Source organism: Sorghum bicolor, chromosome 1 (assembly GCF_000003195.3).
Source record: "Sorghum bicolor cultivar BTx623 chromosome 1, Sorghum_bicolor_NCBIv3, whole genome shotgun sequence".
Lineage (NCBI taxonomy): Eukaryota > Viridiplantae > Streptophyta > Magnoliopsida > Poales > Poaceae > Sorghum > Sorghum bicolor.
This window is the reverse complement of record NC_012870.2, coordinates 73,422,446-73,447,549: the sequence shown is the minus strand read 5'-3', so window position 1 is coordinate 73,447,549 and position 25,104 is coordinate 73,422,446. Positions and strand designations below refer to the sequence as shown.

At 43.7% G+C, this 25,104-nt stretch overlaps 3 protein-coding genes across 4 annotated transcripts; all 3 read left to right on the top strand.

Moving 5' to 3' along the window:
• On the top strand, positions 23–5,004 carry LOC8054199 (DNA (cytosine-5)-methyltransferase DRM2). The gene is made up of 8 exons (XM_002468240.2): positions 23–314; positions 761–901; positions 1,040–1,109; positions 1,194–1,240; positions 1,348–1,503; positions 2,586–2,685; positions 3,292–3,383; positions 3,477–5,004. Exons 1-8 carry the CDS (start codon positions 309–311, stop codon positions 4,593–4,595), a joined length of 1,731 nt encoding a protein of 576 aa, XP_002468285.1. The 5' UTR covers positions 23–308; the 3' UTR covers positions 4,596–5,004.
• LOC8054198 lies at positions 6,000–9,974 on the top strand. 2 transcript variants are annotated; one of them, XM_021451888.1, is made up of 9 exons: positions 6,000–6,754; positions 6,886–7,222; positions 7,310–7,394; positions 7,500–7,541; positions 7,739–7,823; positions 8,143–8,195; positions 8,334–8,552; positions 8,815–8,861; positions 8,972–9,974. In XM_021451888.1, the coding sequence occupies exons 2-9, from the start codon at positions 7,002–7,004 to the stop codon at positions 9,024–9,026; spliced, it is 807 nt and encodes a 268-aa protein (XP_021307563.1). In that variant the 5' UTR covers positions 6,000–6,754; positions 6,886–7,001; the 3' UTR covers positions 9,027–9,974. The 2 variants fall into 2 exon arrangements, with proteins under 2 accessions (XP_021307563.1, XP_002468284.1); XM_002468239.2 differs by having other exon boundaries at positions 6,003–6,754; positions 7,655–7,823.
• LOC8057348 (uncharacterized protein DDB_G0283357) lies at positions 15,594–25,066 on the top strand. The gene is made up of 8 exons (XM_021455789.1): positions 15,594–15,820; positions 17,461–19,904; positions 20,023–20,141; positions 20,560–22,278; positions 22,457–22,505; positions 22,595–22,836; positions 22,970–23,074; positions 24,154–25,066. Exons 2-8 carry the CDS (start codon positions 17,700–17,702, stop codon positions 24,380–24,382), a joined length of 4,668 nt encoding a protein of 1,555 aa, XP_021311464.1. The 5' UTR covers positions 15,594–15,820; positions 17,461–17,699; the 3' UTR covers positions 24,383–25,066.

Here is a 25,104-nt window from a genome sequence, read left to right as displayed (position 1 = left end):
TAATGTTTTATACATATGTCGTAAGATTCGATTTGACAGAGAATGTGAAAAGTTTTGTAAAATTTTATGAGAAAGCCTATAATCGATAAAAAAGATAAGAGACGTGGTAAATGCACTTGTTCCGCGGTACACAGCAGTCTGTCAATACCCCTCACGGCCATTCTGGAAGCCTCACTAGCATCAGTGTACTGTGTCCCGTAGGTTTCTAGCGGCGGAGGTGAGGAGACAAGCCCTGCGCCGTCGGTCGCCGTCGCGGCCGCCTCCTCCCGTCCTCCGCCTTCTCAACAGGCCGAGGTAAAGCTTCCAGAATGGCGGTAAGCTTCCTGCCTTTCTCAATGTATTTAAATGCTCATTCAGTTTCTCTTTTCTCTTTCCTACGAGAATGGCGTAGCAAGATTGTATCTTTTGTCTTCAATGGGGCTTCAGATTTATTCTCTCCATCCCAAATTATAAGTCATTCTAAGAATATTGGAGAGTCAAAGAATCTCAAGTTTGACCAATATTATATAATAAAATAATAATATTTATGATATTAACTAAGTATCATTAGATTCTTCATCAATTATATTTTCATAATATATCTATTTGATTTTATAAATCTTTATAATTTTTTCTATAATTTTAGTCAAACTTAAGATACTTTGATTATATAAAATTCTTGGAATGACTTATAACCAACTGGGGTACTCACATTGCTATTGGTTTTGGTTCAATTGTTACTTGAGATATACCTGAAGCGTGATGAACTCTTGTCTCACAGGACAGGGTCGGTGGCAGCGACGACGGAGACAAGTCCGAGTGGAATAGTGACGGTGAGGTGGCGAGGAGCCTCGATGGCGCTGGCTCGCCAATTGCGCCCTCGAGGAACAAGTTAAAAGATGCTCCTGGCCCGTCCCTGCTGGTAAGGCAGCTAAGTGATGGGTACAAGGCTACAAGCACGCGAATGCGTAGCTAACTCACCACATTGTTATTACGTTGTGCATATGACCCTAATGTGGTGTCTGCTTGTGGAATTGTGTGGAATCATGGTAATGTGAAGGTCAATGGAGCAGGGCCATCTGCCTCTTTGGTGGAGGACTTTGTAGGGATGGGTCTTATTAAGGGGAATGGTATGTAGTCTCCTATTTCCCCTTCTGTTTTTCTAGGCTGTGACTGTTTTTCGTACTTCTTTTGACAACTGATCTTGCTTTCAGGGGATGGTGGTGCAGAGTCATTACTAGAGCTCCTTCTGGCATACAAGGTATTCTCGCCAGTTTGCCTCCTTTTATTGATCATTCGTTTTGATCCTCTTATTGGATGGTGGGAAAAATATATTTTATTTGGCAAAAGTGATATTGTGAAATGCAGGCGATAGGCAATGACCCTTCATTGGATAAATCCTCTGCTTCTGTTTGTGGCCCCCGGACCATTTGTGATGACAAAGACATTCTTGCGAATTGGGATGCGCATGATGCTAGTACGAGCAGTGACAGGGATCATGCATCTGATGATTCTGGTGATGAGGTACTTTCAAGCTCAACAGCCCTCCCATAGGCCATAGGCTACAGAAACTTTCACTGTACTTGAGGATTCAATTAATTTACCTCATCCCTTGTAAATTAGTTTTGTACTTATTTCATGGTAACCGTGCCCTGCACTTTTGGTACTGCACAAATCGATTACTTGGCCAAAATTGTAGGGTCATGCAATGCTGCCATTCCCCTTTATTTTTTTTACAAAGAAACAGTGCCTGCATTGGATATATAGCTGTAACAGAAATTGGATGTGCTTTATTTCCCGTTTTTGTTTTTCCTTTTTATTTTGAGGGTCTGTTGTTTTGGGCAAACTTTCATAGTTCCATATGATTATTAAGCTTGCTAATCCAGGTATTGATTCCATGCCTCTTTCATCTTGAACTTCAATTTTTACCTATGGTAATTGTATGGTGCAACCTGCAACAGCATTCGTAGTTCTATCTATCAATGAATTTGTCTTGTATTATCCATTGTAGTACTTTGCTATTTTTTTCTATTGAATATATGTACAAGCAGGTTACAACTAGGTTGGAGTTGTAATTAATGATTAGGGATAGAGTTTGGGTTGTGCTATAAATATAAGGACATCACTATTGTGATATGGATAGAGTTTGGTGGCTGGTGTGGGCGGCAGTGGCAGTTTTACTGCCTTCATCGGGTGGCTGCGGTGGGATGAGCATCCGTAGACCGTAGTCATCACCCTAGTGATGTAGACCACTTTGGCTGAACATAGTCAACAAATATTGCACCTTGACATCATTCTGTTATGTGGCTCTTGAGATAAGAGCATGGTGTGTGTACTTTCTATGCTTCCATGCTCATCAATTTGAGGCTGTTGACGTGTTGATATTATTGATTGTTTTCTTTTTTACAGACTTGTGTATCTAGAGTTGTATGCAGCTAACCGGTTGAATTAAACAAATTGATACCTAGGTACTAAAATTTTCTATTTCCTAGTTATGCCCTCGGTACCTTTGAAGGACTGTTAAATGTTCTTCCGTAGAAGTCCAGGTTCCATCTATTTGTATAATCTCAGTGCTTTCTAATATGGTTTCCTGTGCTTTTATGCAGGATTTCCTACAGGGCTTGTCACAGAAGGATGAAAAAATTGAGTCCTTAGTGAGAATGGGCTTTCCTAAAGATGAAGCAGAAATGGCCATTGTCAGATGTGGTATGCTCTCTATTGAAGTTTCTACAAATGTCTTTTTGGTCATGAGTAGCTCCTTTCTGTTGTTTTTACAGGCAATTGTATGATATTTTACATTTTAATCACCTTATTTCACCCACCTCGTTATGCATATTTGCTTACAAGTACCCAGTTATATGTACTCAGCAAAATAAGTTAGTTTTGTAGAAACTTTGTTTTCAAGGTTAAGTTCCAGATTAGTGGCCTATGTTATTTTATAGATCAATCAATTGGCTAACAGCACTGCTATGTTTAATGTGACTATTGAGTTCTTTTATTTAGGTTTTCTAGCTTTCTGAGAACATTCCTCAAGTGTTTAAGCATTAAACCAGTGGCGTGAATGTATTGTCTGCATAAAGTCAGGGGTTGTAGGTAATTTTTTGAGTCTGAAGAGAGAGCACTAAGGGTATCAGCCACTCACTTGCTATCAAATAATTTTTTTCCCCTGTAAGCATGCATATCTCTTGCAGACTCGTACGGTCTTATTTCTGAGTTACGTCTACCTACAGAATTTGTTCCGTGACTTTCTTGTTAGACACACTCCAAATGCCTTGTTCACTGATTCTTTCTACTTTGGTTTCAAACTACAAGGGCAGGATGCACCTATGTCTGTTTTGATTGATTTAATCTATAGTTCAGAAGCTTCAGAAGATGGTTACTATGGCAATTTCTCTGGCCATGAGGTAAGTATATATGTCTATTTCGGTTAGCAAAGAAATGTTTGGTTCCTTAAATTGGATGGACTGAAACTAGAACTGTGTTTTGTAATTCTACAGGATGATTCTTTTGGAGGAAGAAAGGAAAAGAGAAAGAGATCTGAAGATGCAGAACAAGGCAGTAGCCATGATGAGCCGATGCCTCTCCCAAACCCAATGGTTGGGTTTAACCTGCCAAATGTGAGCTTAAGATCAGTGGACAGATCTCTACCATCAAAGGCTATTGGGCCACCTTTCTTCTACTATGAGAATGTAGCCATTGCTCCAAAGGGTGTCTGGACGACAATATCACAGTTCTTATATGACATCCAACCTGAGTTTGTGGATTCTAGGTTCTTATGTGCTGCTGCCAGGAAAAGAGGTTACGTACATAACTTGCCAATTGAGAACAGGTCACCTCTCCTTCCCTTACCCCCAAAGACAATATTTGAGGCCTTCCCCCATACTAAAAAGTGGTGGCCCTCATGGGACCCTAGAAAACAGTTCAACTGCCTCCTGACCAGTATGGCTAAACCTAAGTTAACGGAACAGATTCACCATGCTCTTGCAAAATGTAAAGATCCACCACCTCGACGTGTTCAGAAGTATGTCTTGGAAACCTGCAGGACGGCGAACTTGGTATGGGTTGGTCTGAACAAGGTTGCTCATCTAGAGCCTGATGAGATGGAGTTCCTGCTTGGTTTCCCCAAAGACCACACCAGGGGAATCGGCAGGCCTGAGAGGTTCAAGTCTTTGGGCAATTCATTCCATGTCGACACCGTCGCATACCATCTCTCAGCACTTCGGGACATGTTTCCACATGGCATGAATGTCCTTTCCTTGTTCTCTGGCATTGGAGGAGCAGAGGTAGCTCTCCACAGGCTCGACATTCGCATGAAGACAGTCGTTTCGGTGGAGATATCTGAGACGAACAGGTTCGTCTTGAGGACTTGGTGGAATCAGACCCAAACAGGCACTTTGATAGAGATCACCGATGTTCAGAGCCTGACTACCGAGAGGCTCGAGTCATGCATCAGGAGGATTGGTGGTTTTGACCTGGTGATTGGGGGCAGCCCCTGTAACAATCTTGCTGGGCGCAATCGATTCCACCGTGATGGCTTGGAGGGAGAGCAGTCGTCGCTCTTCTACCACTATTACAGGATCTTGGACACGGTGAAGTCCATCATGGGCAGAATGTAGAAGATTATTGCAGCCTACCATGGAACTGAACTGATTTTTTTTTTCTCTCGGACACCATGGAACTGAACTGATATGTCCCTGCTGCTGAATTTTGTGGGGGTATGCATTGGAGCAATGACTGCCCTAGCTGCTGATTTCATGGGGGCACCTGGGTTGGCGATGGCGACCGGTATTACCATCAGTAGCGGCAGAAGAGTGCCTTGGCTGTGGCTGAATCTTCTGCCAGTCACAATACTTTATTTCGTTTGAATATATCCATGCCCTGTGACTGGCAGTGCTTGAGCTGTTATTTGTGATAATCTGTCCAGTAAGTTCTGGTTGAGTTGTCGATTGAGATACCTTTAAGCTGTTATTAAAATGGACCCGGGAAGTTTTTTTCTTTTCACAAAATAGCCGTTTCATTGTTTTAGCTGCAGAAAACCTTGTTTCTTGGCTAACAACAATTAATTGCCCACACTGTAATTTTCAGCAAATAGTTTTGTTTTTCATAAATAAATTAACTAAAATAGTAACCGTTGGATTTCGTCTTAACTGAACAACAAGCCGAGCTCAAAACTCCCAACGAGGATTGCGATTTTTTTTTTGGCAAAAACCTCCGCACGTTTCGGTTTCTTAGGGTGGGCACTTTTAAATCATAAATCGAGCTGAGCCGAGCCAAAATATTGGTTTTTTTTTGTTTCGGTTTTAAGGATTTGTTTGATAGGGCATCTCCCTATTTTTCAGTGGAAAATAGAGGAGTTGGAACTGGCTTGGAGGAGCCACATTAGGGCCTTGTTTAGTTCTAAAATATTTTACAAAATGGACACTGTAGCTTTTTCGTTTGTATTTGACAAATATTGTCCAATCATAGACTAACTAGGCTCAAAAGATTTGTCTCGTCAATTCCGACTAAACTGTGCAATTAGTTTTTATTTTTGTCTATATTTAGTACTTCATGTATGTGTCTAAAGATTCGATGTGACGGGGAATCTGAAAAATTTTGCAAAATTTTTTGGGAACTAAACAAGGCCTAGGACCACTCCGAAACGGTTCCGCTCCTCTGGAGATAGTTTCGCCAAAAGCATCCTCAACCGTTTTGCATAGTTTGTTTGATAAATGAGAGAGTTTGCCAAGTCTCAAATAAATATGGCAAATATGAAAAGAGACAATCTTCAATAGTTTAACATTAATCACTTGGCAGAAAATAAAATCTGGCAGCGGGAGGAGGGAGTAGTCGTGCGACCATGCGCAGGGGCGACGGATTTCGCGCGAGTGACACAATGCCAAGCACGGAGGAACTTGGCATATATGGGAGTCCTTTCCCTCTATTTGCCAAGTTAATAAAATTGCAAGACCCAATTGCTAAACTGCTGGATAGATATTTTTTAGTTTTTTTTGTAAATATATGAAAAATGCGAAGTCTATGTGCCAAATGGTTAGGGATGCTCTAAGTTTTAACATCTGATGAAGAGTTCAGGTGTCGGTTTCGGACTCTCGGTTTAAACCGGGCAGCCGAACAATCCGAAGCAGAGAACACAGGACACCAGTTCCGGCGTTCGCGACAGAGCAGCACAGGAGCCCAATGCCCGCGAAGGCCCAATAGCTCCACTCGGCCACTCACCCAGCCAAAATAGCAAGTGCCCAGCCCTATCTCCTTCCTCCGTTCCTCGGCGGCAGCAGGCGCCCGCCGTACGCGCGCGACTCTTCAGCGGTGAGGGAGGGCAGGGCGCACCATGCCACGGCAAGCGCGCGATACGGAGCGGCGAGGCTCCTCATCGGCGGCGGTGGCAAGGCACCTCAGCCGCGAGGGCGCGGCGGCCGGCGCAGGGTACATGCTTTTTTTTAAGCCAAGGGTACATGCTTTATGCTTTGTTTGACAGGAGCTCGGAGGCGAAGGCGAAGACACCTCCGCCAAGGCGCCAATCTATTTCCAGCAACCGAAGAAGGCCCAGGGCCCAAGCAACCAGCAGAACACAAAGCCCACAAAGCGACCAGGCGACTCCAATTCGTCGCCCGCCGACCGCCGCCGGGCGCCGTCTGCCAGCCTCTCCCCTCCCTCACCAGTCACCACCCCCTCCTTCGCCGACCGCCGCGCCTCTTCCGCACCACTCCTTCGCTGCAAGACAGTGCCATGAGTTCATGACACCTCGCCCTCCGCCCTGAAAGCTCACAGAACACAGGTTCGCCTTCCTCTTCTGTAGCAGTAAGCCGGCGACAGCAGCAGCAATGCGACCTTGATTTCGTCCTTTGCTTCCCAAATTCCAGCAGTAGAAGAGCTTCTAGTCTAATTGCTCCTTCATTTTGTTTGCAGGAAGCCAGCCTATTCGAGACGAGCTCGAGCTTTGCTGCCTTGGCGAGCTTCAGCCGAATCGAGGTCGATCCTGGCGGCAGGCCAACAGGCAAAGCAACGCAAAACCCTTCGAATCAATGGAGACCTCCGCAGCAACCCCGACCCGGCCGCCCCACCCGGCGGCCGCTTCCCCATCGCCGTCGCCCTCGTCGTCGCTGAGGCTGTGGAGGTCAGCGGCGCAGCGCAACGTGCGCAACCAGTGGTCGCATCTGAGGACCGCCAAGGACCAGTGGTTGGCCGCCGTTGCTGACGGCCGCTCCCACGCCTCTGCGCTCGTCAACACCCACTTCTCCCGCAGGTAGGCCTCCTTTCTGTCTGCGTGGGGGTACTTCCGGGTTTGAGATTTCGGCCATGGATGACGGAGTTGTGTGGGGTTGGCTGTCAGGAACATGCCGGCGACGGATTTGGGGGTGCTCAAGGACATGCCGGGGATCCGCGATAAAGCGAACTCCAAGTTGGCTCGTAGAGAGGTAGTAACACCTTGGCCACCAATTCAGTGTAAGATTTGCTTCACAGCGTGATTTAGCTGTCCATTATGCTACTAATCCTTTTATTTTGTTGCTTTCTTGGTTTAGGAGCAATACAGTGGCATGCTTCTGTCGGCCTACAAGGAGATGGTAATTTACCAGTACAAGGCTATGCTGATTCAGTTATTTTAAATTCAGATCCCATAGCGCATTGAGTTTGATGTCAACTCAAGTAATATTTTTCTTCATTACACTGTTGATAGGTTCGTCAGCTGTCCTACTTGGTTAAAGCTTCCCATTCTATGCGCTGTTTTTCCAAAGCGACTCCAAATTGTTCCATCATGCAGTTTTCTGACTGCCAAGATGATTTGAATGATTCAGGGGATGGTGGAGGCGCCCCAGTATTCAAATGGTTCTCCATATTAGAATTTGGTGGGTTACTCTTCTCTTGCTTCTCTGGATTAAGTCACTACTAAGATCTTTCATCTGTTGGGCGTGCCAATGATCTCCTAACCTATCTGATTGCCTTTCAAAAGTTTCAAAAGGTCACCCCACAAATAAAAAGTTCGAAAAGGTCAAATGAGTTTGATTTAGTAAGACTACTCAAGATTACTATACTTTTCTGGTTAAATATATATATTCTCACGTTTGAGAAATGCCAATCAATATGTGAGATCACTGCACAAATTCATGTTTACATATTTCAAATCCATATTATAAAAAGATATTATGTTTTCTTTAATCACCTCAGAGAGTCTTGCCCAGGAGCTTGTTGAGATGTTTGTTTCGGAGCAAAAGTTGAAGGTACATGATCCCTCTTTATATATGGTGATGCTTGCTGATAACAGAAAAGTTTTTTTATTCAGTCTATCTGTGTTTTAGTTTGTGCGTTCTTCTCTTTTGGAGAAGCCTCCTGACAATGTAAATCATTTGTATCTGTAGAGGCTGCTACTCTTGGGATTTCTCTCGATTACTTTAAACGAAGGTGTAGAACATCAGACATCATTAGATTGGGGTGATGAACTATATGATGGTGAATCAAACAAACTTCAGAGTATTGGCCTTCAATCAGGAGATACCTATCAACTGCCTGAAAATTGGAGTGCAGATATTTTAGGGAGTCAGCGGCCTGGCAATACCCCTTCGCACGAAGTTTCACAGGTTCTTGTTTATGGTTTGCAAAGTTCACTTATGGTCCTTTGGAAATCTTGCACTTTATCTAGACACATGCATGTCATATAACAAACTGTTTCTTTCCTGATATCTTGTATCATTTTTGGTAGGCTTATAGAATACTAAGTTGTCAATGTGTAAACAAATGATTTATACAAGGATCATCTTTGTATTAGATCAAATTTAGCTAGCTAAAGCTGTCATGCTTCTCAAACAAGGTTATATATCTTGTTAACTTCCTGTTTTACAGGTTTATTTAACCACTTGGCATACTAATATGAACATCAAGCTGAGTAGGTAAACCATATTTTGTTATCTTTTAACTTTTGGATTTTATATGTTAACAAACAGAATTGGCACCTTTGATTTGGTTGTGATAACAATGATGATTTCTTACATTATATCAGAATTGATGAAATATTTGAGCTTGTTGAGGAGGAGATGGAGATTAAACTGTCTTGAAGATTCTGATTTATTTTGTTGGGCAAATCATCAAGAAGAAATGGAAAAGGAAGAGCAATCAGTTCACTATACACCAGGTTTCTCTATCCAGTGTCTTTCTTTGCCTTAGTAGAAGTCTTGAGAGCTTAGCTATGCTCTTAGAATATAGTACTGCTCTCGAAATGCACATACAGATCTAAGCCAGTATACAAACCCATATTTACCCAATGGTCACCCTGGAAACATATTCTAAGAGTTACGGATCATTCACCTTGCTTCAATGTTCTGGGATAATGTAGATGTGCAATATTTGCTTCAGTCACATACTCACATGTGTTATGGATCTTGGTGACATGCTCCTGGAAAACACATATTGCTTTTGGTGGTTTTCATTACGTTTAGAGCATCTCCAAGAGACTAGGTAAAATTATATTTTAAACTACAAGATTTAGCCATTGTGTAAAATAAAAAAACTCACACAAAGCATAAGTTCCACAGCAGCCTTTGTATAGGATAGCTAAGTTTAGGAATAGCAAACTTGCTATTTTAGCAAACCAGATAACACATCTGTTGGACTTTAATTTTTGCTTTGAAAATGTAAAAATAGCCTAGATAACATGGATAGCATATCTGTTGGAGTTGCTCTCATGGATTGTAGATTTTTTGGTTATCATTATTACTGACCCAGAGAAAGTAAGCTGTGGATTACTCCATGCATGTATGATGTAAGTTGTTGTCCTATGGTGCTGGAAGGATTAGTGGGCACTGAAACGGGCACTGGGTACTTGGGTAGCCTGTGTGGGAAAAGGCAAGCACGCTGCTGCTAGGCTGTACTGTGTTCAGTTGCGTTGGCCCGCTGTGTCCTATACCCAGGCTGGGCCTGTCAGCCCATGAATGTCCCTAGATCCAAAAACTTTTACTTTATTTTGCTCGGAGGAAAAAGAACGGCTTTTGCCTCCTTTTCTGTTACCGTCTTGGATGGCATAACAAGGGATAATGTACACTGCTGATTTATTGGATTTGGATATACAATATACGCTCTTATACTTACACTACAACGTACAGTACAGCATGCTCTATGTTTCCGAAGGGGGGAAAATCATGTCCTTTTCCATAGCCAACGAACAGCCAAGTCTTAGGCCAAATATTTGTGTGGTTTTCTTCTTCTTTTTAGAGGGGAACATCTGCGTTGTTTTCTAGTCATCCTGTTGTTGCCATCGGCCGGCGTGATCCATCTCGCCCATATTCCTAGCACCTCTGCCTCGTTGGAGGGTTGGGTGGGGAGATCTGGCAAGAGGAGAGCCATTGAGCCACCACTAGCACAAGGGGACCCAAGCGAGAAGCATGTCATATCCGATATCCATTTCCAATGATTGGGAACTTAAGTTGGAAGATTCATAAAGGGACTGGAGATGCGAATTTTTTTTAAAAAATGGGCCAGGCCCCAGGGTGTGGACCAGATGCTTCCATGATCGTTATCTCTGTCCCTTTTAAAATTTCAAAAACGACTTGTAGGATTATTATACCAGTAGCACAATATTCCCGTTCCCAGGACACCAGTCAAACTAACGAACATGTGCCCACTAGCAGCAGTGCTGCTGATCCTTGTTTCAGAGATCCAGACGACATGTCCGTCACCCCTGCATTATTATTAGTTAATTAATTTGAAAGTAACGAGACCGATTCTGGGCAGGTCAGCCGGTGCCGAATCAGGTGAGGCTAGCAGTAGCACTGGCCGGCCAATGCAGTTTAGGCCTTGTTTACTTCCGGAAGGAAAATTTTTCGGAACACTGTAGCACTTTCGTTTGTTTGTGTTAATTATTGTCCAATCATAGACTAACTAGGATCAAAAGATTTGTCTCGTAAATTTCGACCAAACTGTGCAATTAGTTTTAAATTTCGTTTATATTTAATACTTCATGCATACGTCTAAAGATTCGATGTGACAGGGAATCTTGAAAAGTTTTTGGATTTTGGGTGGAAGTAAACAAGGCCTTAGAGGGTGACGCTGCTGGCCTGCTGCTACAAACAACAAATACGACCACCACCACACAAGGCATAGTTTTTTTTCCCGGGCTCACATGTCATGACATGAGTATGACCCTAAGAACCACCGTTGCGACCACACGCACACGCATGACGCATCTATCGCTCTCTGTCCGAGGTGGGGAATATGGAATGGATTGGAATGGAATGGAATGATGCCGGCAAAGCGACGCGGCGACCAGCGGCATGCAGGCGAGCCCCCATCACGAGTAGATGCAGAGCAGGTCAATCGCGGCCGTACCCTGCAGTAATCAATACTAGCGGCCGGAATGTTCCTTGTGCCTGTCCGCCTCGGCCGGAGCAGTCCACTTGTGGCCCTTTTCAAATGTTGTTTTCGAAGAAAACAACGTGCAGGTGCTGGGGGACTCTGCGGTGCGTGCCGAGATCTCACCTCATCTGCCGGTAGGGTTTGCCTGCCGATGACACACGGGGGCAGCAGGCACCACCTCCCTGCGTCGCCGTCAGGGTCAGGCAGGCAGGCAGGGTCGTCAGGGTTCCCGGATCCCCAGCAACTGGTGGCCACGTCGTCGGAAAGCGCAATCAAAGTCTGGTGTCGCGCACACCGGCGCACGCACGGGTGCTGCTGCTGTTGGCTGCTGCTGTGCTGCAGCTGCGAGAATTCCATCCCTTTGATAATTATGACGCCCAGGTGGGGGCTTTAAAACTGGAAAGGTCCCGTGTTCCTTTGCTTTTGCGTACTGGTGCTACAAGGACTACAATGCCAGATGCCAAGGAGGCCAGGATCTCTGTCTCTGCTCTGGTGTCCAAATCAGCAAGCTTTTCAGTTTCGGATGAAAAGGGCAGCTCGATCGGCTCAAGTCAACCTCAGACGCCGTTTTTTTTAAAAAAATTTTGGATTTTGGAGGCAAGGGAACAACTTGTGAACTTTGAAAGGAAAGGGTGTGCTGGCTGGCTGTCTGTCTGGCTGGTGGCTGCCCTTGCCTTCCCCAATCAGAGGCCGGGAATAGATGGATGGATAAGCAGAGATATTATTCTCCTAGATCCTCTCGTCACTTGCGCAAAGTACAAAAAAGGGAGAAAATGGCTGGCGCCATGACACATGACGTGACAAGATTATCAATCCCCGTCCACTTTGTTGATCTCCTTCACTCTCGGGTCAGCATTTTTAATGCTCTCGCACGAGCAACGGAAAGGCAGGCAAGCAGAAAGAAAAGAAAAAAAAAAGGCCTGCCGGCATCTAGTAGTACACTTGACTACACGCACACATGCAGATGTGAGATGAGGTCGCCCGTGTTTTTTCCCCCCACGGGATGGGAAAGGCGTGCGTACGTAGGCGACTAGCCGGCAGAGGTGTCGCTTTGCCCAGGAATCTTGGTACGTGGAGATCGATCCACCAGTGGCGTGTGACGCGGACGCGCACGCGCACGCGCACGGCTCGGCGGCAGGGCGTCGCGGCCCGGGCCATTGGGAAATCGAACGCGCGCGCGCCGCTGGCTGCTGACTGGTGGGTGGTGTGCGCTAGCTGCATGCAGACGCCGAGCTGCCAGACGGGGGCGGCCGACCGGTGTGCGGCAGCAGTGCAGCGCAGCGCGTGCGTGCGCACGGGGTTTGTCCCGTGCCCGTGTGACGTGCCGCCGCTTTTGTTTGGGCGCCGGAGCCGGACACGGACAGTGCATGCAATTAAGCTCTGCAGTTGCGGGGATGCATGCAATGCAACAGAATTACAGAACACAGCCCCCCCATGCCTGCCACATCCTGGCGTCGGCCTTGTCTGTCTCGTAGCAGTGCCCTATGTAGGAGTAGTACTGCTTCCAGCCGGGCTGCCTCCACTACTGCATCACCAGCTTGCTGCTGGTAACTGTTAGTAACTGACACGTACAGGTGCAGATGCTTTGGCACGGCATGGCCATGGGCCTAGCCTGGCGTGCAGGGAATGTTCCAAGTCGGTACAGGCCAGTACTACAAGCTCCCCAAGTCCCAAGGTCATGTGACCGTGTGAGATTTGATGACGAGATGGTGGAAAAGCGTTGTACTTTAGCAGTGGGCCGGGGCAGCAGCAACCGCCGTGAACAGACACAGCAGACAGAGAATGTGGTCGTGGAGTATGATAATAACTATCTCGTCTCCCATTGGCTGGGGCTGGCTGCTTCCTTCTTTGACAGATTGCATACGGCTAATGCTGGGACTGGGAGGAGTATCTATCATGAGGGTGAGGTCAATGCCTCCTTTTGTTTTCACCTTTTCACTTTGGATAATAAGACAGGAGTAAGAGAGGTACGCTAGGTCTGAACTGTCAATCATTTGGATTATGTGCTCCCAGATGTGAGTAACCAACAGAGTGAACGGTTTGCTGGCCGGTTTTATTATTAGTGACTGCGAGTCACTCTGACCAGGCTGAGCTGGGGAGAAGCCCACCTACCACTTTGGTGTGTTATTGTGGAAGGGAGAGTCTACTTAAGGAATTTTGCTATCTATATTCTAATGTATACAAGGGGGGGGGGGGACTTATTGGATCCTATAATATCTTGGATAGTACAGTACTATAAAGGAACAATGACATTTGATGTACTTCCATAGTGTTCGAGAGCAAAGATACTCTATACTCCATATCTCAATTGTGGAGTCTACTGTCCATTTATATGCATGCGTATGTGCACGTTTTCTGCTTCCCTACTTCATATAGTTACTGCACATGTAGATATGTATCGATGTGAAATGTTGTAGTTCCTACAGTATTCTGGATCACTTCAGCTTTATTTTGTAGTACATACCAATTCAAGGGCATCAATTGTTCCCTCTAAATGTACTTGTATGTTTTGCTCGTTAACAAAAGATTGATACTATTCATTGAGTGTAATCAGGGTATAAAGATTATAGAGATTGTACAATGTAACAACTTCTCTTCTTTTGTGAGAACTTGATTGGAAGTATAGAATAGAAACATTGCAATAGATACATTCATGACGTATTCTCCTAGGGTCATAGACAAATTATTGGAATGGATTTAGTACTGGATGTATGCGAGGTAAGTTAACTATTTGATGTTCATCAATCCACCAAAAATTGATCAATATTTTAAGTTACAACTAGAATAAAATTTGTGATAAAACAAATCGTGTCTCATTGATTTATTCATGTGCCTCCTCACTCGAATAAAGATTTTGTTACCTCATAAACAAGGATAGCTCAATTGGCTGGATCCCTTGTGGTGGTTTCTGCCAAACCGAGTTCATTGAGTCCCAAATCAACATAAGTGCTTGAATTTATAACAATTTATTCCCTTGGACCACATATGTATGGTGTTTAGGGATCAATAGACCACAAGACACCTATTTTTTACTAGTAATTTATATGATAAAATGACATTTTTAGATAAAGATGACATAATGTTATTGATGCATTTATCATGAATCTAGGAAGCAACAGAGTCTATCCTACAATGTCAATTTGTGTATTTCGTTATGTATCCATAATCATTGTTAAAAAGAAATATCCACTAGAAAACCTAAAATAAAATACTTTTGTAACAGGAAGGAGTAACAGAAAAATGTTCTACAATTCATTACATACGTTTTCTAGACCTTTAAGGTGCAATCAAATTCTGAAGCTTTTTATGATCAATAAATTATAAAAATATCTACTTTAGAAAAATACAAGTTTATCTTGAAATATACTTTCTTAAATTTCCAAACAAACAAAAAAATTGCAAGCTTAAACATTCTCAAGTAACCATCATGTCAACAATACCAAATCTTTTTTCTACCAAGGAGTATGGGCGTGTTTGGTTAGAACCCTGAGCCAGTTAGCTATGGCTTGGACCCAGGCATGAAAAATTTAACTTTATGGAGTGCGGCTAATTAGACCAGACAAGTTAGACCAATCATCAATCAAATACTCCCTCCGTCCCAAAATAAGTGTCGTTTTCGTTTCCCGAGAAATAACTTTAACTAAATGTATAGTAAAAAATATTAATATTTATAGTATATAATTAGTATCATTGGAAAGATCTTTAAGTCTAGTTTTTTATCAAATTTATTTCGAGATATAAATATTGCATGTATTTTCTACAAATCGAGTCAAACTTGTGGTACAAAAACCTAAAACGACACTCTTTTTGGGACGGAGGGAGTAAGTTTTATGTCTTTATCAAATAGTCAACATATTTGTTTTCCTGAAAAGCCATAACCGAAGTATCTGTACACATAGAGTGAAGTGAAAATTTAATGTTTTACTCAACACCATCAAACAACGTCCCTCTTTAAAAGTTAAACCAACCAGCCCCTCATTTACTCGCCACTTTACCGTCGGGCTCCCATCCCGATGGCTCTTTCACTCCTCTCTTTCCTACCCCCACCACCCCCATCCACCCGGTCCCTTTCCTCCCCTAACGCCGTCAGCCCCGCGCCGTCACCCGCGCTCTCGATCCGACGGCCCCCGCCCCTGCGCCGACCGCAGATGGACGGTGGCGATCACCCGCTGCCGGTCCAGGCCGAACCGGGCGAGCCGGACCGGACGCGCCTTCGTTGAAACCTTCGCAGGGCCAGTACGCCACGCTTTATCTTGCACCCCCTCTCCACGAGCTACAGCTCTGTAGCGCTCTCTCTCCTGGCTCGCCTCGCCTGCGCCCTCTCTCTCTCTCTCTCCTGGCTCGCTCGCTCGCGCTGTGGAGCTCGAGACCCTCGCCATTCCGCCGCGGGAAACCCTAACCCTAGCCCTCGCACCGCCGCGGGAGGCCGCGGGAGAGCCCGGGTCGCGCCGCGCCGCCGATCCCGATCCAGACGCCGTCGCGCCGAGCCGAGCTGATCGAGGTAGGTCACGCCCGAATCGGGCCGGAATTCGCGGGGACTCTCCCCGGGTGCGCGTCTGCAGGGTGGTGAATCGGGCGGGCGGGGCCTCGCGCGGAGGGTCCGTGACGTGATCGGGTTTGGGGATTTTTTTTGAGGGGGATAATGGTGCGGGCTTTTTTCTCCGGGGGGATCTGTGCGGGTGGGGAAATTGGGAGCTCAGTGCTGCTCGATCTCGCGGCGTTTTGGTCGCCGGTGCTCGGCGGGATGCTAAATTTTAGGTTTTAGTGGGTAATTTGTGGGTGGTGGGCTGGGGTTTGGTGGATTCAAGCTTGGGTTTCAGGTCACCCGAGCTCAGGCTCTCGCTACAAGTGGCTCATGGAGCGTTTAGGCTTGCTTAGCTTGAGCTGCTTCTTGCCGCGTGCCCTGGGATTTGGGCGTCTCCTAGTTGGGGAGAAGCGTGGGGATTTAGGGATGCCTCTGTAGATGCCGCACGCTTTGTTCCTGTTTTCTCCCCATTTTTTTTTTCAGCGGCCTTCTTGCTTTCACGGCTCTTTCGAACTTTGAGCTCTTAGTGTCTCGTCTTATGGACGCGGCAGTGCTCAAAACTGCTTCCTTTATGTTTCTTCTGCATCTTAAAAGTCTTAGGCAGCTGCATCCCGTGTTTATGGGGCCAAAAGTCTGGATCTTTGGCCTCAACAGGTGTATGAAGTGATGCTTCTTCAACTGTTGACATTTTTTAACTACACTTTCTCTTGTATTTGCTTGATTTTGTGCCCCAAGTGTTCTGTGTTATGAACTGTATGTAGCTGGTTTTCAAGTGTAGTCCAACGAGCTTGCCGTTTGTAGTTTCCATTTGTGAACACTCTTGTTCTCTGTGGGTGTTCTATTCTTTTGCTGAGGTCATAGGTGGGTATTGGCTGCTAAATCAGTTTCCTGTCATTTTGTGAAGTGAGAGAAGCCTATGCTAATAGTGAAACCCTTTATATCTTTTTTTGTGCTTTTATAATTCTTCATTCCTGTGCCTGTCAAAGTATGGCCACTAGTATTGATGAGGAGCCCTAGGATACTCAAGTTCGTGCTCATGAATTGTATGAAGCTCTTGTTCCTTGTCACTGTGATTGCACTAGTTTACTTCACTTGCTAGTTGCCACCTACATTAAGCTCATTTTTAAACATCAAATCATAAGCTCATTTTTTCAATTGGAGTTCTTCCACTATGAATTTTTATGACTGCTCTCGTCTGACCTGTGTGTGCTTTTGTGCACACCTGCATTACATGTGTCTCATTTATTAACTATGCTTCTATCTTTTAAGCAAGAGGAGATCCACTTTGCTACTAATTGTTGGTTTGGAAACTTAATTATTTATATTCAAGTTATGGCATTAATCTTTTTTTTTTATAAATCAATAACATAGTGCTGGCACAAATTTGGGAACATCTGTTGTACTACTAGATACTGTGTTCTGCCATTACCTTGTATGCCTCTGTTGCTCATGAATTTCTTTAATATACTAATGTAGCTTGTCTGTATGGCTTGTGGTCTTGTGGATTCTCCTGAATTGAGATGATTTTATGCAGCTAGGATATGGCTTGTTTCTTTGGTTGTTATGTACTTATATATCAATAATCGTTTGATACAATGGTTCTTCCTCATTTGCAGTCTCTGGCGGATTAGAGGACGGACACAATTTCAGATTGCTTGCAGCTAGTTTTATTTTTCCAGTCCAGGGTGAAAACTTCTGGGTAGTGTAGTTTGTTGTGGGTTTATCTTCCTCAGCATACAAGCAAACAGTTGTGAAAGCTGCTTATAGTTCTATATATGATATGAAAGTTTGGGAACTATCAACTGCAAATTGGCCACTCTTTCACGGGCATTAGACCCTTAGGGACACTCCAGGAATGTCACATTTTCACCCCACACAGCATGCGGGTGAGAATGATTTTCAGATGTGGCAGCAGCAGATGATGTTCAAGCAGTTGCAGGAGTTTCAGAGGCAGCAACAACTACAGCAGTCTGATCATGGAGCCAGAATGCAGCCCTCTTTTGGACAGTTTCATGCTCCTGCAAAATCTTTGCCTGCTGATCAATTGTCGACAATGTCAAATGAAATGGTCAATAATGAGGCCATGAATTCTGCATGGCCACATAATTTTACCGGTGGTGACCCGAATTTGACAAGTAACTCCCAAATGTTGAATAATGGTAGCACAAATTGGGATCAGATTGTTGGTGCTCCCGGTGTGGGCAATTTCATGAATGGTTCAATGTTGGCGAATGCTCAGAATCAATCGATGAGACCAATGGGATTAGCTACCCACCAAGTGGATCAATCTTTTTATCCAATGCATGCTACTAGCAGCAGAGGGCCTGGAAACCAGTATTCCCAATTTTTAGGGATTCCTGCTGATCCTCAGAGTGCATTGACAAGGGTTGGTTCAGATCAGTCAGAAAAGACATCCAGACCATTCAACTCTTCAATGAATGAACATGGTCTTCATATGCAAGGTACCACCAGTTTGATGCATAATTTTCGTGGAAAAGGGGGTTTCTTAAATAACAGTCTGATGCAAAGTCAAGGTGATAATATCAGAGCAGGCAGTCCGGTTACAATGAATCAACTGCAACATGGCTTTCAAACCCAAGATTTTCATGGTAGGTCAAACCAAGTTGATCTTCAAGTGGGCATGCAAGAGAAATCAGCAATGCAGGTAGGGCAAGCAAGTCGTGGGGCTAGTCTTGACCCTACCGAGGAGAAAATCTTATTTGGGAGCGATGAGGATAGCAACTGGGGAGCTTTGTTGAGGGGTGACAATGATAATGGCAATTCTTTGGACAATGATAATTATGGTGGTGGCTACTCATCTCTACAGAGCGGTAGCTGGAGTGCCCTTATGCAGGAAGCTCTCCAGTCTACAACCAGTGAAAATAGTCCCAAAGAAGAGTGGAGTGGCTTGAGTTTCCATAAAAGTGAGCAGGTGATGGCTAACAATGCAACTTTATCAGGCCACGATGATAATAAGCTTACTGGGCTAAGCGGTGCAAACCTAGAAAATGCACGTCCTTCACCATCGTCCAGCTATGCTGATGGAACAATGAATAACCCAAATCTTGCCAGTTTTCAGCATGCCATAAGGCCTCCATTCGAGCGAAGGGACCATATGGCTCATGAATCTCCTACTGCTCCTGTTAACAATCATAAATCAACTTCTGAAGTGAACAATGGGTACTTTCAGCAGGGTTTAAAACAAATTCAATCTGATGGAAGGCAAGAACAAGCACAACTAGCAAATGGAATTTGGCCGCATCAAAAGACTGAACTGCTCAGAAATAATTTGCAGTCAACTGGTGTGCATGCTACGCCACCTGGTGCACATGGATTTTGGATGTCACAACAAAATACAGCTGATCACAATATCAACAGAGAGTCCAGTAATAACCAAAATGACTGGAAAGCTAACAATGCGCTTGGACAAGACATGCACAATAGCCAAAATGTCTTCAATAGCAACGAGAACTCTTGGAAGTCAACTGGAGGTAATGTGAATTCAGTCCAGAGACTTCAGCAGAGGAAGTCTGACGTAAGCACTACTCATGAAAGTTCAGATGGTAAAAATATTAGCATGATGAGCTCAAGCATGCCAATGATGACACAAGATCATTATCAGATGGTCACTAGTCGGAGTGGTGAGCAAATTGGCATGAACCGTAATATGGCACATAGAGCTCCAGAGACCTCTGAGTCACCAGGAAAAAGCGCAGAACAAAGACCAGGTGATTTCAACCAGGAATATCTAAATGCAACCCCTAACGAAAGGCAAGCACACATTTTAAACCATGGACAACACATAACAAGTGATTCTGCTCCCAGAAGGCATTCTGTATTTGCTGGGAAGGAATCCGAAAATTTAGGTCAGTCTAGTCAGCAAGCAATGGGATCTTACATGTTGCAGAATCGTGCTATGGGGAGCTCTGGAATGAACATTGGCCCATCTCCAGGCAATCCAGTTTCAAATAATCTGTTTCCACCTCAGATGCGGAATAATCTGCAGCATCATTTTGGCACAAACTCCCATGTTTCTAATAATATGCCTTCAGTAAGTGAGGTATGCTCCTATTTCATCTCCATGACTGCTGTGCTTGATATTTTTTTGTTCATTCTCTTCTGTATCATTACACATTCTTGTGACATTCTTATTCATGAGGTGATTCCCTTATTTGTAGAAAATGATGATGGCACAGGAACAACTTCAATCTCGACATGGTCTCCCTAACAGCTCCAGTGCATTACCTTTTGGAGGAGCTGATACTGGTCTATCTCAGAATAGAGCAGTTCAAAACAGGTACTCCCTACTTCATTTAATTCTTTGAACCAGGTCAATCCATAATAATTTTTTAACATCTAGTTGGTAATGTGAGGCTTCAGTTCCTGCTTCATTTATTGCACAGCTGCATTTAATTCTTTCTGTCATAATGAAACTTCTGTTCATAGGCTACATTGATTTCCATTAGTACTGGAGAGGTTTACCTGAATGTCTGCCGTACTTGTCACTCTGTGTTACCTTTTGCCGTATGCTGAACTAGCAGTCCATAATCTTTCTGGATGTGCAAATATTCGTGTTCTGTATTCTACTGTGATGTTTTGCAGTGTTCAGTAACTCTGTTCTATGGGTGTTCTTTCTTAAGTAGTCTGTCCAGCATCTGTAGCCATCTCATGCTATTTTTTTCATAAGGAGCCTGATGAATATATGTTTTCTGTAGTCAACATATGCTTCAGCTTCTTCATAAGGTGGATAACTCAAGAAATAGCAATGTGGTTGCTGACATACCCAACAATTCCCTTGGCGTTGTTTCTGCCCAGCAACAACTTAACCATTCTTCTTTGCAAGGATTTGGATTGAGACTGGCACCACCATCCCAACGCCAATCAAATTCGGGTAATTTATGGTCTAGTCAGACTAATGCTGATGGCAAGCAATCTGACCACTCAGCACAAGATGATGACCGCACACAGCTACCTTCCACCCCTAGCCAGTCACTGACTCCTCAGCATCAAAACTCTCAATCTTCACCATTTCACAGTTCAGAAACAGAAAATACTGGGCAACCAATTGCACGTTTCCCCCAATTAAGTTCAGGCCAACAGTATCCTGTGGCAGATGATAGATCTGGTCCTGCACCCATGGTGCAGCAGCAGCAGCCTCAGCAAAGCAACTCCGCAACAGTGTTCAAGAATGTATGGACAAACATATCAGCACAGCGCCTAGCTGGTATGCAAGCTAACAAGATTACACCCAACATCCTTCAGTCTATGATGTTTCCAAATAATGCTGCAGCTTCCAACTTATGGAGCTCTCAGAAGGCAGATGATCAAGGGCAGAGGGCAGCAACTCCATCAGATATTGCAACAAGTTCAGCGAACTCACAGAATCAAGATGCAAAACAAGCTGCTGATAGCGAGGCAGGGTTAGCATCTTCCCAGAAGGCAAACCTAGAGTCAGCAGGAACTACCATAACAGGAGGAAATGAATCCTTGCAGAAGCCTTCTGCAGATGGGAATTCCATCAATGCTGTTTCATCCTTTGCACAGTTGCGTCAGCAAGGCATCCTTGGTGCTAAACATGGGGAGATCCCAGGAGCTAATTTTCAGGCTATGAATGCTTCCCACAATAATGCTAATAATAGTGGCGGCATTGTTTTACATGGAAGCCCAGCACCTTCAAACATTCAGCAGCAAAATTACTCTCTTTTACATCAAATGCAAGCCTTGAGGCATACAGATATTGATCCAGGCAGTTTAGCTGGGAAGGCGACAAGACCTGATATTGGTCCTGATGCTTCACAGATTGACTGGAAGTCTGGTCAGAGGTTTGCTCATGTAGCCAATAACTCAACCAAATCGTCTGCAGATAACATTGGAAGCCCTGGTGTCCCAGGGCCATTCACTTCAGACATGAAAATGCTGAGTTTTGCTTCAAGGAGTGAGGAGAGAAATCCTAATGTACCTTCTCAGCTTCCTTCTGGAGAGCGCCCATCACCTGGTATGGTTACTGCACAAAATGATAATCGGAATCAAGTTCAGCCTATGGGCACAAGTGCAACGTCAAATTCTGTTGAAAGAAGTGAGAGGCCGAGGATAAACCCTCAAATGGCACCTTCTTGGTTTGGACATTACGGAAACTATAGAAATGGTCAGAGTGTTGCTATGCTCAATGCGCAGAAGCCCACGGCTTTGCCATATAATTTTCCGAAAGCTTCTTGGAACAATGAAAATAATAGCCCTGCTGAAAATAGAGTTGAATCTGGCCAATCTGTTAGGCCTGGGCATCATCTCCCATCAACAAGAATGGAAGCTTTGGTTCCTTCCAATGTAAAAGTATCTTCAATGATGAGAAGGCCTAAGAAGCGTAAAGCAATGGACTCCACACTTGTTTCTTGGCATAAAATAATTGAAAGCCCACAAAAACTGAGGAACATCAGGTAAACATTATAACTCATGCTGCAGGTTCCAGTAATGTTTGGACACATTCTATGTTTAAGTTGTTACTAAGTTCTACCACCAGTTCCTGTGACTTCCCTTTATCTTTATTCCTTGATCGAATTGTTTTCATTTATATGGTTCTGATGTGCTTACTGAAAACCTTTACTTTATTCACAGCACATTTGAGATGGACTGGGCTTGGGCAGCTAATCGGTTAATTGAGAAGGTTAGTACAACTTTACGATTCTGCTATTTCAGTTCCTGTCCATATTGGTTCGAGAGATTATCTTGACACTGAACTAAATTCTGGAACAGGATGAGTCAGAAACTCCAGACGACGCTCCTTTAAATTATTTACCGCGGAAGAGGCTAATCTTGACAACCCAGTTGATTCAGCAACTTCTCCCTGCTATACCAGCAACCATTCTGAGAGCACAAGCTGTGTCTGCTTACGAAAGTGCGACATACACTCTATCAATGCTGACACTAAGGGATGCGTGCAGCATGGCATCATCATCATTATATAACTCTTGCTCTCCCGTGGAGGATGAAAATAAGTAAGTCTCCAAAAAAATGATTATTGTTATGTGCTTTTGCTTATTATTTTATATAATCATGAAAGACATGCTTGTCTGGACCACCTTATTGTTCAAATGCTCATTTTTCTGATTTTACTCTATCATGGACTAGCCCATCTGAACAAACAACAAGTGCTAAGAAAATGGAAGACAAAGTGTCAAAGGCCGTGGAAGTCTTTGTTGGAAGAATCCGGAAGATGGAAAATGACTTTATAAGGTATGTGATGGCTAATGGCTGTAATGGTTCTCATTGGTATATGATTCTTTATCTTCCCCAACATTACTGCTTTGACACATTTATGTTTGAGAATGCTGTTATAGTACATCCCTTTAACCGCTTGGAATTTCTGGCAGTACCAGCATACCTTGACCTTGAAATGTTGAAGCACCATTTATTTTTGTTACAAATAAGAGAGACTGAATTGGATAATTGTATGGGATCCCAATGGAGACTATATATATAGTACATGAGAGATGCAAGAGGGAAATCCTAGACTAGGAGATTACACTAGTATCCTTGACTATTACACCTTAACAATTTTATAATGAAAATTGGAAGAAATAAAGTACAATTATTGTTCAGGCTGCTGTTGTGAAGTACTATTACACCTTAACTTTTGGTTTTGGCACCAAACTATTATGAAGTAGATGCACTTCTCGGCTCTATGTCCATGTATAGAGTTTCAAGTTCAAATAGAAAATTCTGGAAAATAATAAATCAAAAGGAAAAGGGAAATTAGACAGAAATGATACTACTAACCACGAAAAAAATTTCCTTACACATTTTTGGCTTTGAACTGAAATTTCCAAGGATGCTGCAGTACCTCATACTAAAAAGTCAATTTTCCTCCAGAATATTCTTGTTAGTTTAGCACCCAAATCTGAAGCTTAATGACATTGTTGGCACCTAGAAAGGTTTGCACTTCATATGTTTGCTAGTGTACTCTGGGGATGGCTGAATAAATAATTTTGAAATTGTAACTATGTTTTCTTCTTTCTAATTTTCTCCCCACGTTTCTACCTGTAGTTAGAAGTGATTTTAAAGTGCTGTATAAGTGCAAGCCAACAGTGTTGACTATATTTTCACCTACAGCTACATTTGTCATGATATCTATTTTCACGTGAGCCATTGACACCAGTTCCCACCTGTATTTGGATAACTAATAACTATCATGCCCTGTATCCTAGGAGGATTCCTAAATTAGTTTTGTGCTAATACATCAAGTCAAACACGATTTGTTTATCAACACAATTTGCCTCCTTTTTGGCTGAAACACAATTTGTCTCTTGTTACAGTTTGAACAAGAGGGCCTCGATGCTAGATGTGCAACTGGAGTGCCAAGATCTGGAGAGAATTTCTATTGTAAATCGTTTGGGAAGATTTCATGGCCGGAACCATGCAGCAGCAGTTGAGGGTTCATCTGCTTCAGAAATGACTCCTCGGAGAATTTTTCCTGAAAGACATGTCATGTCTTTTGCAGTCCCTGGAAATCTTCCTGAAGGAGTCTACTGTTTGTCACTCTAGTGGAATGATCTTCAATTATTTTCTAGCCGCTCAGATAATACATCCCTGTGATCCCCAGTGCTCCTTATTCCATGCAAAGCATGGCCAAACAGAAGAGTCATATTATCAAGGGGTGACTTGAGAACCGGAAGCGTCACAATACCACGATGAGGCAGGCCGGGGGACGTGTTCCAGCCGATCAACTCAGTGCTGGCTGTTGTTGTTGTCCCTTATATCAAGTATAGGTCCATGTATATTTTGGAAAGTCAAGGAAAAAAACTGTGGATCTCCCATCATTTTTCTCCGATGAAGAGTTTAGCTTCAGAATTTTTTAGAGAAGTCGATGCTTACTAGCTTAGTACATCTAGCGGATTTCTTCGCTATTTGTCAATCTCTAAGAAATCCATGATGATGGAGTGTTGGCAGGCTAGAGTGGAAATAATAATGTGAGCCTTTCTCTGGGTTCTTTGGTTCCTTTAGGATGGGATGCAAATTGGGTAGTGTGTCCAGTCTAACTGACAACCCTTGTTAGTCAGCAGTTAATTACTAGTTTTATGTAGTGCTGAAAGCATTCATGGAACAAGTGGCGGGTAAAGTGCTTTGGAAATTCTTGTTAACTTCTGTACCCGTGATGTTTAAACGCTAACGGGTTCTTGTAAATTTAAAGTGCCAATATTCCTGAGGTTATATTTTACTTCATGCAAATTGGCTGGTGTCTCCAGCTGTGTCAATGTGTGAAGGTA

Bases quoted from the DNA above. Each gene is read 5' to 3' on its own strand.
- LOC8054199 (XM_002468240.2), top strand. The intron at 1,110-1,193 runs GTATGTAGTCTC...TCTTGCTTTCAG, and splicing joins GGGTCTTATTAAGGGGAATG to GGGATGGTGGTGCAGAGTCA. The intron at 1,504-2,585 runs GTACTTTCAAGC...GCTTTTATGCAG, and splicing joins CTGATGATTCTGGTGATGAG to GATTTCCTACAGGGCTTGTC.
- LOC8054198 (XM_002468239.2), top strand. From the start codon at position 7,002: ATGGAGACCTCCGCAGCAACCCCGACCCGGCCGCCCCACCCGGCGGCC. The intron at 8,196-8,333 runs GTACATGATCCC...TTGTATCTGTAG, and splicing joins TTTCGGAGCAAAAGTTGAAG to AGGCTGCTACTCTTGGGATT. The intron at 8,862-8,971 runs GTAAACCATATT...ACATTATATCAG, and splicing joins ATGAACATCAAGCTGAGTAG to AATTGATGAAATATTTGAGC.
- LOC8057348 (XM_021455789.1), top strand. From the start codon at position 17,700: ATGTCACATTTTCACCCCACACAGCATGCGGGTGAGAATGATTTTCAG. The intron at 19,905-20,022 runs GTATGCTCCTAT...CCTTATTTGTAG, and splicing joins ATATGCCTTCAGTAAGTGAG to AAAATGATGATGGCACAGGA. The intron at 22,279-22,456 runs GTAAACATTATA...CTTTATTCACAG, and splicing joins CAAAAACTGAGGAACATCAG to CACATTTGAGATGGACTGGG.